Source organism: Nerophis lumbriciformis, linkage group LG37 (genome assembly GCF_033978685.3).
Source record: "Nerophis lumbriciformis linkage group LG37, RoL_Nlum_v2.1, whole genome shotgun sequence".
Taxonomy (NCBI): domain Eukaryota; kingdom Metazoa; phylum Chordata; class Actinopteri; order Syngnathiformes; family Syngnathidae; genus Nerophis; species Nerophis lumbriciformis.
The window spans coordinates 475,545-496,294 of record NC_084584.2 but is presented as its reverse complement, the minus strand read 5'-3'; the positions used below and the strand labels follow the sequence as shown (position 1 = coordinate 496,294).

Sequence of the window (20,750 nt, the reverse complement as noted above, 5' to 3'; positions counted from 1 at the left end):
TTGAGTTACTTCCTGTATTGCCTGCAAACAATTCGGACATGGTTGCCCGTTTGTGTATGATTGTGTTGCACCGTAAATTGTCCGTCAGTTTCATGTTAAAATATGTAAATAGATTCATGTTAAAAGGTGTAAATAGTTTCATGTTGAAATGTGTAAATAGTTTCAAATAGTAGCGCTGGTATGTTGAACACAACTGTTCGATTACGATCGTTGTGTACGAGTCGTTAAGACGGACAGGAGTCGCCCTCTGCTGGATATGTTGTGACACTACAGCTACATTGTCAATTTCATGGAACTATTATTTGCAATATTTTTATTTGAGTAAAACGTGAGTTACTGTACAAATGAATACAGACACAATAAGTGTATTTATATCACTTATTTTATTCATGGTTTGTGAAGAAATGTTGCAAGTAAACGGTCAAGTTTACCACAACGTCCTCTTCGTTGGCTCCAGTCGCATACATTGACCAATGTATGATCCTGTAACTACTTGTTATCGACATGATCCATACCTAAATGTGTGGTATCATCCAAAACTAATGTCAAGTATCAAAGAAGAGAAGAATAAGTGATTATTACATTTTAACAGAAGTGGAGATAGAACATGTTAAGAGAGAAAACAAACAGATATTAACAGTAAAAGAACAAGTAGATTAATAATCCATTTTTACAGTTTTTCCTTCATAATGTGTACAAAATAATAGATGTATAAATGACACAATATGTTACTGCATACGACTAATTAGGAGTCTTTGTTTGTTTACTTACTACTAAAAGACAAGTTGTCTATTTTATTTAAGGACTAAATGACAATAATAAACATATGTTTCATGTACACTAACATTTTCTGCTACAATAAAGACAATAATGACATTTTTTGTGCACCCCTTTATTTAGAAAAGTATCCAAATACATTTTGGTACTGGTAACAAAATGTTGGTATCAAGACAACCCTAACATACACACACGCACGCACGCACACACACTTAAACACACACTTACACACACGCACTCGCACAGGTACACTTACACACACACACGCACACGCACACGTACACGCACACGTACACGTACACGTACACTTACACACAGGGGTCTTTGAGGAAGTGGCACAGGAAGTGGTCCAGAGTGAAAATGTGTCCCCATCCCACAGAAGGTTCCATGCTGATGAAGAGCTGCAGGTTCATGCTGGAGTCTGAGGGGGAGGAGCATCAAGCAGGTCACATGAGGGGGAGGAGCATCAAGCAGGTCACATGACCACCTCACATGTTTTACACATGAACTTTGACCTGCAGTGCGGATTGGTGGGTAAGGTGGGGGGGGCATCGTCCAGGACCCGTCCTCCTTCTTCATGTGCGAGCGATCAGACGCAAAGTTCAACAGGAAGCAGTCAGCGGGGACCACACGCAACTTCCTGTGTGCAACAGGAAGTGTCAAAGTTCAACAGGAAGCAGTCAGCGGGGACCACACGCAACTTCCTGTGTGCAACAGGAAGTGTCAAAGTTCAACAGGAAACAGTCAGCGGGGACCACACGCAACTTCCTGTGTGCAACAGGAAGTGTCAAATTTCAACAGGAAACAGTCAGCGGGGACCACACGCAACTTCCTGTGTGCAACAGGAAGTGTCAAAGTTCAACAGGAAACAGTCAGCGGGGACCACACGCAACTTCCTGTGTGCAACAGGAAGTGTCAAATTTCAACAGGAAACAGTCAGCGGGGACCACACGCAACTTCCTGTGTGCAACAGGAAGTGTCAAAGTTCAACAGGAAGCAGTCAGCGGGGACCACACGCAACTTCCTGTGTGCAACAGGAAGTGTCAAAGTTCAACAGGAAACAGTCAGCGGGGACCACACGCAACTTCCTGTGTGACAACAGTCATGGCCTTGACAAGCAGGAAGTGTCAAAGTGCTGCCAATGTAGCTCCATGTGGTACTAGACTGTGACTACCTGTGGTACTAGAGTGTGACTACATGTGGTACTAGTGTGTGACTACCTGTGGTACTAGAGTGTGACTACATGTGGTACTAGAGTGTGACTACATGTGGTACTAGAGTGTGACTACCTGTGGTACTAGAGTGTGACTACCTGAGGTACTAGACTGTGACTACATGTGGTACTAGAGTGTGACTACATGTGGTACTAGAGTGTGACTACCTGTGGTACTAGAGTGTGACTACATGTGGTACTAGAGTGTGACTACATGTGGTACTAGAGTGTGACTACATGTGGTACTAGAGTGTGACTACCTGAGGTACTAGAGTGTGACTACCTGTGGTACTAGAGTGTGACTACATGTGGTACTAGAGTGTGACTACCTGAGGTACTAGAGTGTGACTACCTGTGGTACTAGAGTGTGACTACATGTGGTACTAGAGTGTGACTACCTGTGGTACTAGAGTGTGACTACATGTGGTACTAGAGTGTGACTACATGTGGTACTAGAGTGTGACTACATGTGGTACTAGAGTGTGACTACCTGAGGTACTAGAGTGTGACTACCTGTGGTACTAGAGTGTGACTACATGTGGTACTAGAGTGTGACTACCTGTGGTACTAGAGTGTGACTACATGTGGTACTAGAGTGTGACTACATGTGGTACTAGAGTGTGACTACATGTGGTACTAGAGTGTGACTACCTGAGGTACTAGAGTGTGACTACCTGTGGTACTAGAGTGTGACTACATGTGGTACTAGAGTGTGACTACCTGTGGTACTAGAGTGTGACTACATGTGGTACTAGAGTGTGACTACATGTGGTACTAGAGTGTGACTACCTGTGGTACTAGAGTGTGACTACATGTGGTACTAGAGTGTGACTACCTGAGGTACTAGAGTGTGACTACCTGTGGTACTAGAGTGTGACTACATGTGGTACTAGAGTGTGACTACCTGTGGTACTAGAGTGTGACTACATGTGGTACTAGAGTGTGAGTACCTGTGGTACTAGGGTGTGGCTCCATGTGGTACTAGAGTGTGACTACCTGTGGTACTAGGGTGTGACTACATGTGGTACTAGGGATTGACTACCAGTGGTACTATAGTGTGACTACCTGTGGTACAAGGGTCTGACTACATGTGGTACTAGGGTGTGACAACTTGTGGTATTAGGGTGTGACTACATGTGGTACTAGAGTGTGACTACCTGTGGTACTAGGGTGTGACTACATGTGGTAATATGGTGTGGCTACATGTGGTACTAGGGTGTGGCTACATGTGGTACTAGGGTGTGGCTACATGTGGTACTAGGGTGTGGCTACATGTGGTCCTAGTGTGTGACTACCTGTGGTCCTAGGGTGTGACTACATGTGGTACTAGGGTGTGGCTACATGTGGTCCTAGTGTGTGACTACCTGTGGTACTAGGGTGTGACTACATGTGGTCCTAGGGTGTGACTCCATGTGGTCCCAGGTTGTGGCTACATGTGGTACTAGGTTGTGGCTCCATGTGGTACTAGGGTGTGGCTACCTGTGGTACTAGGTGTGTAGCTATATGTGGTACTAGGGCGTGACTACCTATGGTACTAGGGGTGACTACCTGTGGTACGAGGTTGCGGCTCCATGTGGTACTAGGGTGTGGCTCCATGTGGTACTAGGGTGTGACTCCATGTGGTATTAGGGTTTGACACCATGTGGTATTAGGGTTTGACACCATGTGGTATTAGGGTGTGGCTAACTGTGGTACTAGGTGTGTAGCTATATGTGGTACTAGGGTGTGGCACCATGTGGTACTAGGGTGTGACTACCTGTGGTCCTAGGGTGTGACTACATGTGGTACTAGGGTGTGGCTACATGTGGTCCTAGTGTGTGACTACCTGTGGTACTAGGGTGTGACTACATGTGGTCCTAGGGTGTGACTCCATGTGGTCCCAGGTTGTGGCTACATGTGGTACTAGGTTGTGGCTCCATGTGGTACTAGGGTGTGGCTACCTGTGGTACTAGGTGTGTAGCTATATGTGGTACTAGGGCGTGACTACCTATGGTACTAGGGGTGACTACCTGTGGTACGAGGTTGCGGCTCCATGTGGTACTAGGGTGTGGCTCCATGTGGTACTAGGGTGTGACTCCATGTGGTATTAGGGTGTGACTCCATGTGGTATTAGGGTTTGACACCATGTGGTATTAGGGTTTGACACCATGTGGTACTAGGGTGTGACTCCATGTGGTATTAGGGTTTGACACCATGTGGTATTAGGGTGTGGCTAACTGTGGTACTAGGTGTGTAGCTATATGTGGTACTAGGGTGTGGCACCATGTGATACTAGGGTGTGACTACCTGTGGTACTAGGGTGTGGCTACATGTGGTACTAGGGTGTGGCTACATGTGGTACTAGGGTGTGACTACATGTGGTACTAGGGTGTGGCTACATGTGGTACTAGGGTATGGCTCCATGTGGTACTAGGGTGTGACTCCATGTGGTATTAGGGTTTGACTCCATGTGGTATTAGGGTGTGGCTAGCTGTGGTACTAGGTGTGTAGCTATATGTGGTACTAGGGTGTGGCACCATGTGGTACTAGGGTGTGACTGCCTGTGGTACTAGGGTGTGGCTACATGTGGTACTAGGGTGTGGCTACATGTGGTACTAGGGTGTGGCTACATGTGGTACTAGGGTGTGGCTACATGTGGTACTAGGGTATGGCTCCATGTGGTACTAGGGTGTGGCAACATGTGGTACTAGGGTGTGGCTTCATGTGGTACTTGGGTGTGACTCCATGTGGTACTAGGGTTTGACTCCATGTGGTACTAGGGTTTGACTCCATGTGGTACTAGGGTTTGACTCCATGTGGTACTAGGGTGTGGCTACATGTGGTACTAGGGTGTGACTACATGTGGTACTAGGGTATGGCTCCATGTGGTACTAGGGTGTGGCAACATGTGGTACTGGGGTGTGGCTTCATGTGGTACTTGGGTGTGACTCCATGTGGTACTAGGGTTTGACTCCATGTGGTACTAGGGTGTGACTCCATGTGGTATTAGGGTTTGACTCCATGTGGTATTAGGGTGTGGCTAGCTGTGGTACTAGGTGTGTAGCTATATGTGGTACTAGGGTGTGGCTACATGTGGTACTAAGGTGTGGCTACATGTGGTACTAGGGTGTGGCTACATGTGGTACTAGGGTATGGCTCCATGTGGTACTAGGGTGTGGCAACATGTGGTACTAGGGTGTGGCTTCATGTGGTACTTGGGTGTGACTCCATGTGGTACTAGGGTTTGACTCCATGTGGTACTAGGGTTTGACTCCATGTGGTACTAGGGTGTGGCTACATGTGGTACTAGGGTGTGGCTACATGTGGTACTAGGGTGTGACTACATGTGGTACTAGGGTGTGGCTAAATGTGGTACTAGGGTATGGCTCCATGCGGTACTAGGGTGTGGCAACATGTGGTACTGGGGTGTGGCTTCATGTGGTACTTGGGTGTGACTCCATGTGGTACTAGGGTTTGACTCCATGTGGTACAAGGTGTGTGGCTATATGTGGTATTAGGGTGTGACTCCAAGTGGTACTAGGGTGTGACTCCATGTGGTACTAGGTGTGTAGCTATATGTGCTACTCTGTTGTGGCTACCTGTGGTACTCGGGTGAGACCCTCTGTGGTACTAGGGTGTGGCTCCATGTGGTACTAGGTGTGTGGCTATATGTGGTATTAGGTTGTGACTCCAAGTGGTACTAGGGTGTGACTCCATGTGGTACTAGGTGTGTAGCTATATGTGCTACTCTGTTGTGGCTACCTGTGGTACTCGGGTGAGACCCTCTGTGGTACTAGGGTGTGGCTCCATGTGGTACTAGGGTGTGACTATCAGTGGTACTAGGGTGCAACTACCTGTGGTACTAGGGTGTGACTATCTAAGGTACTAGGGTGTGACTATCTAAGGTACTAGGTGAGTAGCTATATGTGGTACTAGGGTGTGACTACATGTGGTACTAGGGTGTGACTCACTGTGGTACTAGGTGAGTAGCTATATGTGGTACTAGGTGAGTAGCTAAATCTGGTACGAGGGTGTGGCTACCTGTGGTACGAGGGTGAGAGGCTGTGGTACTAGGGTGTGACTCCATGTGGTACTAGGTGAGTAGCTATATGTGGTACTACGTTGTGGCTACCTGTGGTACTTGGGTGAGAGGCTGTGGTACTAGGGTGTGACTTCATGTGGTACTAGGTGAGTATCTATATGTGGTACTAGGGTGTGGCTACCTGTGGTACTAGGGTGTGACTTCATGTGGTACTAGGTGAGTATCTATATGTGGTACTAGGGTGTGGCTACCTGTGGTACTAGGGTGTGACCATCTGTGGTACTAGGTGTGTAGCTATATGTGGTACTAGGGTGTGGCTACCTGTGGTACTAGGTGAGTAGTTATATGTGGTACTAGGGTGTGGCTACCTGTGGTACTAGGTGAGTAGTTATATGTGGTACTAGGGTGTGGCTACCTGTGGTACTCTGGTGAGAGGCTGTGGTCAGTGCGTAAGGCGTGCTTAGCATACATCTTCAGGTTGCAGGGAAACGGCAGAACGGAGTCCAAATCATACAAGAAGGCTTCAGAGCTAGCGCAGACGTGAAGCAGAACCACATGATAGTCCTGCAGAAACATGGAACAGAACCACATGATAGTCCTGCAGAAACATGGAATAGTACCACATGATAGTCCTGCAGAAACATGGAACAGAACCACATGATAGTCCTGCAGAAACATGGAACAGAACCACATGATAGTCCTGCAGAAACATGACTTGTGAGAAGCAAGCGTGTAGGAGAACTTTGGTTCTTACCCAGATGACAGGCTGCTGTCCTTGTGCAGACTTCTGCTCCCACAGTGGAACCTGACACACACAAACATCAATAATGCTCCCACAAACATCAATAATGCTCCCACAGTGGAACCTGACACACACAAACATCAATAATGCTCCCACAGTGGAACCTGACACACACAAACATCAATAATGCTCCCACAGTGGAACCTGACACACACAAACATCAATAATGCTCCTACAGTGGAACCTGACACACACAAACATCAATAATGCTCCCACAGTGGAACCTGACACACACAAACATCAATAATGCTCCCACAAACATCAATAATGCTCCCACAGTGGAACCTGACACACACAAACATCAATAATGCTCCCACAGTGGAACCTGACACACACAAACATCAATAATGCTCCTACAGTGGAACCTGACACACACAAACATCAATAATGCTCCCACAGTGGAACCTGACACACACATACATCAATAATGCTCCCACAGTGGAACCTGACACACACAAACATCAATAATGCTCCTACAGTGGAACCTGACACACACAAACATCAATAATGCTCCCACAGTGGAACCTGACACACACAAACATCAATAATGCTCCCACAAACATCAATAATGCTCCCACAGTGGAACCTGACACACACAAACATCAATAATGCTCCCACAGTGGAACCTGACACACACAAACATCAATAATGCTCCTACAGTGGAACCTGACACACACAAACATCAATAATGCTCCCACAGTGGAACCTGACACACACATACATCAATAATGCTCCCACAGTGGAACCTGACACACACAAACATCAATAATGCTCCCACAGTGGAACCTGACACACACAAACATCAATAATGCTCCCACAAACATCAATAATGCTCCCACAGTGGAACCTGACACACACAAACATCAATATTGCTCCCACAGTGGAACCTGACACACACAAACATCAATAATGCTCCTACAGTGGAACCTGACACACACAAACATCAATAATGCTCCCACAGTGGAACCTGACACACACAAACATCAATAATGCTCCCACAGTGGAACCTGACACACACAAACATCAATAATGCTCCCACAGTGGAACCTGACACACACAAACATCAATAATGCTCCCACAGTGGAACCTGACACACACAAACATCAATAATGCTCCTACAGTGGAACCTGACACACACAAACATCAATAATGCTCCCACAGTGGAACCTGACACACACAAACATCAATAATGCTCCCACAAACATCAATAATGCTCCCACAGTGGAACCTGACACACACAAACATCAATAATGCTCCCACAGTGGAACCTGACACACACAAACATCAATAATGCTCCCACAAACATCAATAATGCTCCTACAGTGGAACCTGACACACACAAACATCAATAATGCTCCCACAGTGGAACCTGACACACACAAACATCAATAATGCTCCCACAGTGGAACCTGACACACACAAACATCAATAATGCTCCCACAGTGGAACCTGACACACACAAACATCAATAATGCTCCCACAGTGGAACCTGACACACAAACATCAATAATGCTCCTACAGTGGAACCTGACACACACAAACATCAATAATGCTCCCACAAACATCAATAATGCTCCCACAGTGGAACCTGACACACACAAACATCAATAATGCTCCCACAGTGGAACCTGACACACACAAACATCAATAATGCTCCTACAGTGAAACCTGACACACACAAACATCAATAATGCTCCCACAGTGGAACCTGACACACACAAACATCAATAATGCTCCCACAAACATCAATAATGCTCCTACAGTGGAACCTGACACACACAAACATCAATAATGCTCCCACAGTGGAACCTGACACACACAAACATCAATAATGCTCCCACAGTGGAACCTGACACACACAAACATCAATAATGCTCCCACAGTGGAACCTGACACACACAAACATCAATAATGCTCCCACAGTGGAACCTGACACACACAAACATCAATAATGCTCCTACAGTGGAACCTGACACACACAAACATCAATAATGCTCCCACAGTGGAACCTGACACACACAAACATCAATAATGCTCCCACAAACATCAATAATGCTCCCACAGTGGAACCTGACACACACAAACATCAATAATGCTCCCACAGTGGAACCTGACACACACAAACATCAATAATGCTCCTACAGTGGAACCTGACACACACAAACATCAATAATGCTCCCACAGTGGAACCTGACACACACAAACATCAATAATGCTCCCACAAACATCAATAATGCTCCTACAGTGGAACCTGACACACACAAACATCAATAATGCTCCCACAGTGGAACCTGACACACACAAACATCAATAATGCTCCCACAGTGGAACCTGACACACACAAACATCAATAATGCTCCCACAGTGGAACCTGACACACACAAACATCAATAATGCTCCCACAGTGGAACCTGACACACACAAACATCAATAATGCTCCCACAGTGGAACCTGACACACACAAACATCAATAATGCTCCTACAGTGGAACCTGACACACACAAACATCAATAATGCTCCCACAGTGGAACCTGACACACACAAACATCAATAATGCTCCCACAGTGGAACCTGACACACACAAACATCAATAATGCTCCCACAGTGGAACCTGACACACACAAACATCAATAATGCTCCCACAGTGGAACCTGACACACACAAACATCAAACAGCCTCCAGCAGAAGTTAAGCTGGAGACAAAGTGAAGATGACAACAAAACAATCACTACTTGATCCTCATTATGGATCAATTAAGTCTGTACTATCCAAATATCACTAACCCTAACAGGGAATATTACTAAGTACTGACAGGGAGTATTACTAAGTACTAACAGGGAGTATTACTAAGTACTAACAGGGAGTATTACTAAGTAAAAACAGGGAATATTGCTAAGTAAAAACAGGGAATATTACTAAGTACTAACAGTGAATATTACTAAGTACTAACAGGGAAAATTACTAAGTACTGACAAATAAAAACAGGGAATATTACTAAGTACTAACAGGGCATATTACTAAGTATTAACAGGAAATATTACTAAGTAAAAACAGGGAATATTACTAAGTACTAACAGGAAATATTACTAAGTACTAACAGGGAAATTTACTAAGTACTGACAGGGAATATTACTAAGTAAAAAAAGGGAATATTACTAAGTACTAACAAGGAGCATTACTAAGTACAAACAGGGAATATTACTAAGTACTAACAAGGAGTATTACTAAGTACAAACGGGGAATATTACTAAGTACTAACAAAGTTGCTGACACACAACAATTAGAAGTATTACTACTACTAAGAAGTATAAAATATTCTTACCATTTTGTTGTCGTTGGAAATGAAAATCACAAAGAATTCTTCCAGAGGAAAACTTTTCTCCTTCCTGATGAACTCACAAACTTTCCAAACATTTTCTTCACTAAAACACACAATAATGCACTCAAAGTACAACATCAACAATACTGTCAGTAGTATAGTTGTGAATAAAAATACAACATCAACAATACTGTCAGTAGTATAGTTGTGAATAAAAGTACAACATCAACAATACTGTCGGTAGTATAGTTGTGAATAAAAGTACAACATCAACAATACTGTCAGTAGTATAGTTGTGAATAAAAGTACAACATCAACAATACTGTCAGTAGTATAGTTGTGAATAAAAGTACAACATCAACAATACTGTCGGTAGTATAGTTGTGAATAAAAGTACAACATCAACAATACTGTCGGTAGTATAGTTGTGAATAAAAGTACAACATCAACAATACTGTCAGTAGTATAGTTGTGAATAAAAGTACAACATCAACAATACTGTCAGTAGTATAGTTGTGAATAAAAATACAACATCAACAATACTGTCAGTAGTATAGTTGTGAATAAAAATACAACATCAACAATACTGTCAGTAGTATAGTTGTGAATAAAAGTACAACATCAACAATACTGTCGGTAGTATAGTTGTGAATAAAAGTACAACATCAACAATACTGTCAGTAGTATAGTTGTGAATAAAAGTACAACATCAACAATACTGTCAGTAGTATAGTTGTGAATAAAAATACAACATCAACAATACTGTCAGTAGTATAGTTGTGAATAAAAGTACAACATCAACAATACTGTCGGTAGTATAGTTGTGAATAAAAGTACAACATCAACAATACTGTCGGTAGTATAGTTGTGAATAAAAGTACAACATCAACAATACTGTCAGTAGTATAGTTGTGAATAAAAATACAACATCAACAATAACAACAAATAAAGTGTTGATATTTAGCAATAACACTGGTAAAGTGTTGATATTTAGCAATAACACTGGTAAAGTGTTGATATTTACCAATAACACTGGTAAAGTGTTGATATTTAGCAATAACACTGGTAAAGTGTTGATATTTAGCAATAACACTGGTAAAGTGTTGATATTTAGCATTAACAGCTGGTAAAGTGTTGATATTTACCAATAACACTGGTAAAGTGTTGCTATTTACCAATAACACTGGTAAAGTGTTGCTATTTACCAATAACACTGGTAAAGTGTTGATATTTACCAATAACACTGGTAAAGTGTTGATATTTACCAATAACACTGGTAAAGTGTTGATATTTAGCAATAACACTGGTAAAGTGTTGATATTTAGCAATAACACTGGTAAAGTGTTGCTATTTACCAATAACACTGGTAAAGTGTTGCTATTTACCAATAACAGCTGGTATATTCACATTTGTCGCGAGTCGGTGCCGCCATCTTGTCTTCCTTCATTCATGTTGTGCCACTGATGCGTCTTACGTGAACGATCCAAGCGGCCACAGCTCCACCTTCTCGGTCCCTTCGTGCAAAACTCCCCAATTATTTGTATTTGTGTGTCCTCGGCTGTAATTGATGGATGATTATTGATTATTGATGAACACGATGTGACGTGTTACCTTCAAAGACCACATAGGATTCCGTAGTTGATGGTGCGTTCAGGTACATGGGAAATGAGACGTTCGGAGTCTCTTTATTTGAATAGAGCGATCTCTGTGGTTACTAAACGCGTTCGAACAAGCTGTTTAATCACATTGTGTTATTGTTTAATCACATTGTGTTATTGTTTAATCACATTGTGTTAATGTTTAATCACATTGTGTTATTGTTTAATCACATTGTTTGTTAGTGTTTAATCACAAGTACGCATAGGATTAGCAGATAAATTGAAGCTCGCGTTAACATTTTATACTTTTGTATTAAAATGTCGTTGCATTAGTTTAATAGGATTTATTAATCAAGAAATAGCATCTGACAAAAGACACACACATTTGAGTGACATTTCGTTGCAATCATAAGAATGATTAAGTGAAGATTTTGTAACATAAAAAACGTTGTCATGTATTTTGACAGCAACGGCGCACCGTAGATGCTTCTAAGATGACAGCGAAAGCACGCATGCGCAGTATGGTTTGTAAACAACTAGTCCAAGTCCAGGGGTCGGCAACCTTTACCAGTCAAAGAGCCGTTTTGACCAGTTTCACTAATTCAAGAAAACAATGGGAGCCACAAAACTCTTTTGAAATTTAAAATGAAATAACATACAAATGCATACAAAGTTTTTTTTTTGCTTTGTGCTATGTATAAACCAGACACGCGGCACAAACCTTAATATAAAAATGTAATGTTAGTGCATTTGTATTCAATTATTTTATTATTATGTTAGAATTATTTACTAATTTACATTCATTTTTATTCAATGATTTTAGTATTGTTATTATTATTCAATTATTTTATTATTATGCTAGAATTATTTACTAACTTACATTCAGTTGTATTCAATGATTTTAATATTATTCTGCTAGAATTATTTACTAACTTACATTCATTTTTATTCAATTATTTTAGTATTATGCTGAAATTATTTACTAACGTACATTCACTTGTATTCGATTATTTTATTATTATTATGCCAGAATTATTTATTAACTTACATTCATTTTTATTCAATTATTTTATTATTATACTATAATTATTTACTAATTTACATTCATTTTGATTCGATTATTTTATTATTATCATTATGTTAGAATTATTTACTAACTTACATTCATTTTTATTCAATTATTTTAGTATTATGCTGAAGTTATTTACTAACGTACATTCACTTGTATTAGATTATTTTATTATTATTATGCCAGAATTATTTATTAACTTACATTCATTTTTATTCAATTATTTTATTATTATACTATAATTATTTACTAATTTACATTCATTTTGATTCGATTATTTTATTATTATGTTAGAATTATTTATTAACTTACATTCATTTTTATTCAAATATTTTATGATTATGCTAGAATTATATATTAATTTACATTCATTTTTATTCAATTATTTTATTATTATTATGTTAGAATTATTTTTTAACTTACATTCATTTGTATTCAATTATTTTATTAGTATGCTAGAATTATTTACTAATTTACATTAATTTTGATTAAATTATTTTATTATTATTGTGCTATAATTATTTATTAACTTACATTCATTTTTATTCAAATATTTTATGATTATGCTAGAATTATATATTAATTTACATTCATTTTTATTCAGTTATTTTATTATTACTATGTTAGAATTATTTTTTAACTTACATTCATTTGTATTCAATTATTTTATTAGTATGCTAGAATTATTTACTAATTTACATTCATTTTTATTCAATGATTTTATTATTGTTATTATTATTCAATTATTTTATTATTATTCTGCTAGAATTATTTACTAATTTACATTCATTTTTATTCAATTATTTTAGTATTATGCTGAAATTATTTACTAACGTACATTCACTTGTATTAGATTATTTTATTATTATTATGCCAGAATTATTTATTAATTTACATTCATTTTTATTCAATTATTTTATTATTATACTATAATTATTTACTAATTTACATTCATTTTGATTCGATTATTTTATTATTATTATTATGTTAGAATTATTTATTAACTTACATTCATTTTTCTTCAAATATTTTATGATTATGCTAGAATTATATATTAATTTACATTCATTTTTATTCAATTTATTTATTATTATTATTATGTTAGAATTATTTATTAACTTACATTCATTTTTCTTCAAATATTTTATGATTATGCTAGAATTATATATTAATTTACATTCATTTTTATTCAATTTATTTATTATTATTATGTTAGAATTATTTTTTAACTTACATTCATTTGTATTCAATTATTTTATTAGTATGCTAGAATTATTTACTAATTTACATTAATTTTGATTCGATTATTTTATTATTATTATGCTATAATTATTTATTAACTTACATTCATTTTTATTCAAATATTTTATGATTATGCTAGAATTATATATTAATTTACATTCATTTTTATTCAGTTATTTTATCATTACTATGTTAGAATTATTTATGAACTTACATTCATTTTTATTCAAATATTTTATGATTATGCTAGAATTATATATTAATTTACATTCATTTTTATTCAATGATTTTATTATTGTTATTATTATTCAATTATTTTATTATTATTCTGCTAGAATTATTTACTAACTTACATTCATTTTTATTCAATTATTTTAGTATTATGCTGAAATTATTTACTAACGTACATTCACTTGTATTAGATTATTTTATTATTATTATGCCAGAATTATTTATTAACTTACATTCATTTTTATTCAATTATTTTATTATTATACTATAATTATTTACTAATTTACATTCATTTTGATTCGATTATTTTATTATTATTATTATGTTAGAATTATTTATTAACTTACATTCATTTGTATTCAAATATTTTATGATTATGCTAGAATTACATATTAATTTACATTCATTTTTATTCAATTATTTTATTATTATTATGTTAGAATTATTTTTTAACTTACATTCATTTGTATTCAATTATTTTATTAGTATGCTAGAATTATTTACTAATTTACATTAATTTTGATTCGATTATTTTACTATTATTATGCTATAATTATTTATGAACTTACATTCATTTTTATTCAAATATTTTATGATTATGCTAGAATTATATATTAATTTACATTCATTTTTATTCAGTTATTTTATTATTACTATGTTAGAATTATTTTTTAACTTACATTCATTTGTATTCAATTATTTTATTAGTATGCTAGAATTATTTACTAATTTACATTCATTTTTATTCAATGATTGTTATTATTATTCAATTATTTTATTATTATTATGCTAGAATTATTTACTAACTTAGATTCATTTTTATTCAATGATTTTATTATTGTTATTATTATTAAATTATTTATTATTATTGATATACAATGTAGGAACCAGAATATTAATAACAGAAAGAAACAAGCCTTTTGTGTGAATGAGTGTAAATGGGGGAGGAAGGTTTTTTAGGTTGGTGCACTAATTGTAAGTGTATCTTGTGTTTTTTTATGTTGATTTAATAAAAAATAAATAAATAAATAAAACGATACCGATAATAAAAAAACCGATACCGATCATTTTTGATATTACATTTTAACGCATTTATCGGACATCCCTAGTTGCTAACCTTTGTATCCTCCTGTAATACTCATGCATTATGTAAACAGTGCACCATTCATCCACTAATTGGGGACACGTTAAGATCATTTTTAACGTTTGACGCGCTAAACATTAAGTTCGCGGTCCGCTGAGCGAGCGGCTCCTTAAGAAGTCCCCCTGAAATGCCAAAGTTGAAGAAAGCGCGAGCCATTAATCATGTTCTTGACAAGAGCTCTGGACATTGTTGACAAGTAACGACCGCGTTATTAGCGCTAATACACGCGGGCCAGTCAGGTGGATCATTTCATACAGAAATATTTTGTGTGTCGGGAGCGATTACATGTCATTAAAGTCCACTCGCAGCAAAACTGAAATGGCCGCTAAACATAGTGAGAACGTTCCACAATATTTTATTGTTTTTCTTACTTCAACACGAAACAAAGGAAATAAACAGAATGGATCACTCGTCTTTGAGCATCGGCAGAAGTTTCTTGTTAAAAATGTCACAACATTTAGTGTCACGTTTGCAGGAATGACCCTCATAAAGGGGGATTTAAATGTGAGGGATACGTCACCTTTCACTAGGGGACCTGGCAACAGGCTACCACAGTGTGTGTGTGTGTGTGTGTGTGTGTGTGTGTGTGTGTGTTCTTGTATTTCTACCCTTCTTGAGACATCAACAGGGAAAAGTACCTTCCATGTGAGGACCGGTGAACAAGTTAGGACATAAATCATGGGGTGTATAATGTAGCCCGGAAGAGTTAAGGCTGCATGGGATTCTGGGTATTTGTTCTGTAGTGTTTATGTTGTCTTAAAAAAACACATTCAACAAACACATTTTGGAAGAAATGCGTTTGTCATTCTTCTTTGGTGTTGGTTCACAGTGTGGCGCATATTAGTAAGAGTGTTAAAGTTGTTTTATACGGCCACCGTCAGTGTGACCTGTATGGCTGTTGACCAAGTATGCCTTGCTGTTACTTAAGTGTGCAAGCAGAAGCCTCATACAACGTGTGGCTGGGCTGGCACGCTGTTTGTGCAGGTTGTAGGGGGCGCTAAATGCTGTACCATCACGGCACACCCTTAATATTATTGTTAAGGTGAAATTGGGAGAATATTTGCCCCGGGGAGAGGCACTGACATCCGGAAATCTCCCAGGAAAATCGGGAGGTCGGCAAGTATGCAGCTGAGCCGCATCAGAGTGATCAAAGAGCCGCGTGCGGCTCCGGAGCCGCGGGTTGCCGACCCCTGACCTAGACTCAAGTTGATGTTTTATGATGAAACTTCTGATATTTAATTCTTGTTCAAGAATAATATTCAATATTTAATTCTTGTTCAAGAATAATATTCAATATTTAATTCTTGTTCAAGAATAATATTCAATATTTAATTCTTGTTCAAGAATAATATTCAATATTTAATTCTTGTTCAAGAATAATATTCAATATTTCATTCTTCTTCAAGAATAATATTCAATATTTCATTCTTCTTCAAGAATAATATTCAATATTTCATTCTTCTTCAAGAATAATATTCTATATTTCATTCTTGTTCAAGAATAATATTCAATATTTCATTCTTGTTCAAGAATAATATTCAATATTTCATTCTTGTTCAAGAATAATATTCAATATTTCATTCTTCTTCAAGAATAATATTCAATATTTAATTCTTGTTCAAGAATAATATTCAATATTTCATTCTTCTTCAAGAATAATATTCAATATTTCATTCTTCTTCAAGAATAATATTCAATATTTCATTCTTGTTCAAGAATAATATTCAATATTTAATTCTTGTTCAAGAATAATATTCAATATTTAATTCTTGTTCAAGAATAATATTCAATATTTCATTCTTGTTCAAGAATAATATTCAATATTCATTCATGTTGAAGAATTATATTCAATATTTCATTCTTCTTCAAGAAAAATATTCAATATTCATTCTTTTTCAAGAATAATATTCAATATTTAATTCTTGTTCAAGAATAATATTCAATATTTCATTCTTGTTCAAGAATAATATTCAATATTCATTCTTTTTCAAGAATATTCAATATTTAATTCTTGTTCAAGAATAATATTCAATATTTCATTCTTCTTCAAGAAAAATATTCAATATTCATTCTTTTTCAAGAATAATATTCAATATTCCATTCTTCTTCAAGAATAATATTCAATATTTCATTCTTCTTCAAGAATAATATTCAATATTCATTCTTCTTCAAGAATAATATTCAATATTTCATTCTTGTTCAAGAATAATATTCAATATTTAATTCTTCTTCAAGAATAATATTCAATATTCATTCTTTTTCAAGAATAATATTCAATATTTAATTCTTGTTCAAGAATAATATTCAATATTCATTCTTTTTCAAGAATAATATTCAATATTTAATTCTTGTTCAAGAATAATATTCAATATTTCATTCTTGTTCAAGAATAATATTCAATATTTCATTCTTGTTCGAGAATAATATTCAATATTCATTCATGTTGAAGAATTATATTCAATATTTCATTCTTCTTCAAGAATAATATTCAATATTTCATTCTTGTTCAAGAATAATATTCAATATTTAATTCTTCTTCAAGAATAATATTCAATATTCATTATTTTTCAAGAATAATATTCAATATTTAATTCTTGTTCAAGAATAATATTCAATATTCATTCTTTTTCAAGAATAATATTCAATATTTAATTCTTGTTCAAGAATAATATTCAATATTTCATTCTTGTTCAAGAATAATATTCAATATTTCATTCTTGTTCGAGAATAATATTCAATATTTAATTCTTCTTCAAGAATAATATTCAATATTCATTATTTTTCAAGAATAATATTCAATATTCATTCTTTTTCAAGAATAATATTCAATATTTAATTCTTGTTCAAGAATAATATTCAATATTTCATTCTTGTTCAAGAATAATATTCAATATTTCATTCTTGTTCGAGAATAATATTCAATATTCATTCATGTTGAAGAATTATATTCAATATTTCATTCTTCTTCAAGAATAATATTCAATATTTCATTCTTGTTCAATAATAATATTCAATATTCATTCATGTTCAAGAATTATATTCAATATTTAATTCTTGTTCAAGAATAATATTCAATATTTAATTCTTGTTCAAGAATAATATTCAATATTTTATTCTTCTTCAAGAATAATATTCAATATTTCATTCTTGTTCAAGAATAATATTCAATATTCATTATTTTTCAAGAATAATATTCAATATTTCATTCTTTTTCAAGAATAATATTCAATATTTCATTCTTGTTCGAGAATAATATTCAATATTCATTCATGTTGAAGAATTATATTCAATATTTCATTCTTCTTCAAGAATAATATTCAATATTTCATTCTTGTTCAAGAATAATATTCAATATTCATTCATGTTCAAGAATTATATTCAATATTTAATTCTTGTTCAAGAATAATATTCAATATTTTATTCTTCTTCAAGAATAATATTCAATATTCATTCTTTTTCAAGAATATTCAATATTTAATTCTTGTTCAAGAATAATATTCAATATTTCATTCTTGTTCAAGAATATTCAATATTTATTCTTGTTCAATAATAATATTCAACTTGCACATGTAAAGTCAGGAGAGCCGTGACAATCAAAGACTAATTCAAAAAGAATCTTAAATACTTTCGTTTTGTTACAATGTTTTTATGACATGTATGCTTCTGGAATACTGAATCATCTTCCTTCTTTTCTACTACATGGTATTCTATCAAATATTTATTTTCTACTACATGCTATTCTATCAAATATTTATTTTCTACTACATGCTATTCTATCAAATATTTATTTTCTACTACATGGTATTCTATTAAATATTTATTTTCTACTACATGGTACCCACGACCCCAAAAGGGACAAGCAGTAAAAAATGGATGGATGGATGGATGGATGATATTCAATAAAACATTTATTTTCTACTACATGGTATTCTATAAAACATTTATTTTCTTACGAATCTTCTGACACGCCCCTACTAGCTTTGGATGACGTCAGCTCGCATCTCAAAGGGGCGTGTCCACCTACCTGTTTACATCTCAAAGGGGCGTGTCCACCTACCTGTTTACATCTCAAAGGGGCGTGTCCACCTACCTGTTTACATCTCAAAGGGGCGTGTCCACCTACCTGTTTACATCTCAAAGGGGCGTGTCCACCTACCTGTTTACATCTCAAAGGGGCGTGTCCACCTACCTGTTTACATCTCAATGATTGTAACCAATCCTATTGTTACACGACATCTATCCATTTCCTACCGCTTGTCCCTTTTGGACAATATTCATATCTGTATTCTGGCTCTGACTGGGACCAGGCCTGCATGTAGTACTACTACAAAGTACTCATGATGAAAAGTACTTGAAAGTCCAGCAGGTGATTACTAGCATGCAGTACTACTACAAAGTACTTGAAAGTCCAGCAGGTGATTACTAGCATGCAGTACTACTACAAAGTACTTGAAAGTCCAGCAGGTGATTACTAGCATGCAGTACTACTACAAAGTACTTGAAAGTCCAGCAGGTGATTACTAGCATGCAGTACTACTACAAAGTACTTGAAAGTCCAGCAGGTGATTACTAGCATGCAGTACTACTACAAAGTACTTGAAAGTCCAGCAGGTGATTACTAGCATGCAGTACTACTACAAAGTACTTGAAAGTCCAGCAGGTGATTACTAGCATGCAGTACTACTACAAAGTACTTGAAAGTCCAGCAGGTGATTACTAGCATGCAGTACTACTACAAAGTACTTGAAAGTCCAGCATATCATATCCTGTATGGCTGTGTAATATCCTGTCCTGTATCACTCTCCCTAATATCCTATCCTGTATCACTCTCCCTAATATCCTATCCTGTATCACTCTCCCTAATATCCTATCCTGTATCACTGTGTGTAATAAAAGTACATTTATACAAATAAAACAACTCCTGCAGGTTTTCATTAAAAAGAAGAAAAACATTTATTAGAAGAATCCTGACAAGTAAAAAGTCTGATGGTAGTCTAGGTGACAAGTCTGATGGTAGTCTAGGTGACAAGTCTGATGGTAGTCCAGGTGACAAGTCTGATGGTAGTCTAGGTGACAAGTCTGATGTAATCTAGGTGACAAGTCTGATGGTAGTCTAGGTGACAAGTCTGATGGTAGTCCAGGTGACAAGTCTGATGGTAGTCTAGGTGACAAGTCTGATGTAATCTAGGTGACAAGTCTGATGGTAGTCTAGGTGACAAGTCTGATGGTAGTCCAGGTGACAAGTCTGATGGTAGTCTAGGTGACAAGTCTGATGGTAGTCTAGGTGACAAGTCTGATGTAATCTAGGTGACAAGTCTGATGGTAGTCTAGGTG

General features: G+C 36.2%; 1 protein-coding gene across 5 annotated transcripts; it reads right to left on the bottom strand.

The window, feature by feature from the left end:
- Window positions 1-443: 443 nt before the first annotated feature.
- On the bottom strand, window positions 444-11,789 carry ntaq1 (N-terminal glutamine amidase 1). Of its 5 annotated transcripts, none has more exons than XM_072912572.1 (7): window positions 11,518-11,789; window positions 10,136-10,235; window positions 6,766-6,816; window positions 6,427-6,575; window positions 1,293-1,417; window positions 1,081-1,198; window positions 444-1,050 (listed from the first exon to the last, which is right to left on the bottom strand). In XM_072912572.1, exons 1-6 carry the CDS (start codon window positions 11,577-11,579, stop codon window positions 1,086-1,088), a joined length of 600 nt encoding a protein of 199 aa, XP_072768673.1. In that variant the 5' UTR covers window positions 11,580-11,789; the 3' UTR covers window positions 444-1,050; window positions 1,081-1,085. The 5 variants fall into 5 exon arrangements, with proteins under 5 accessions (XP_072768673.1, XP_072768674.1, XP_072768675.1 ...); XM_072912573.1 differs by having other exon boundaries at window positions 444-1,198; window positions 11,518-11,690; window positions 11,744-11,779; XM_072912574.1 differs by having other exon boundaries at window positions 444-1,198; window positions 11,540-11,690; window positions 11,744-11,773.
- Window positions 11,790-20,750: the final 8,961 nt, after the last annotated feature.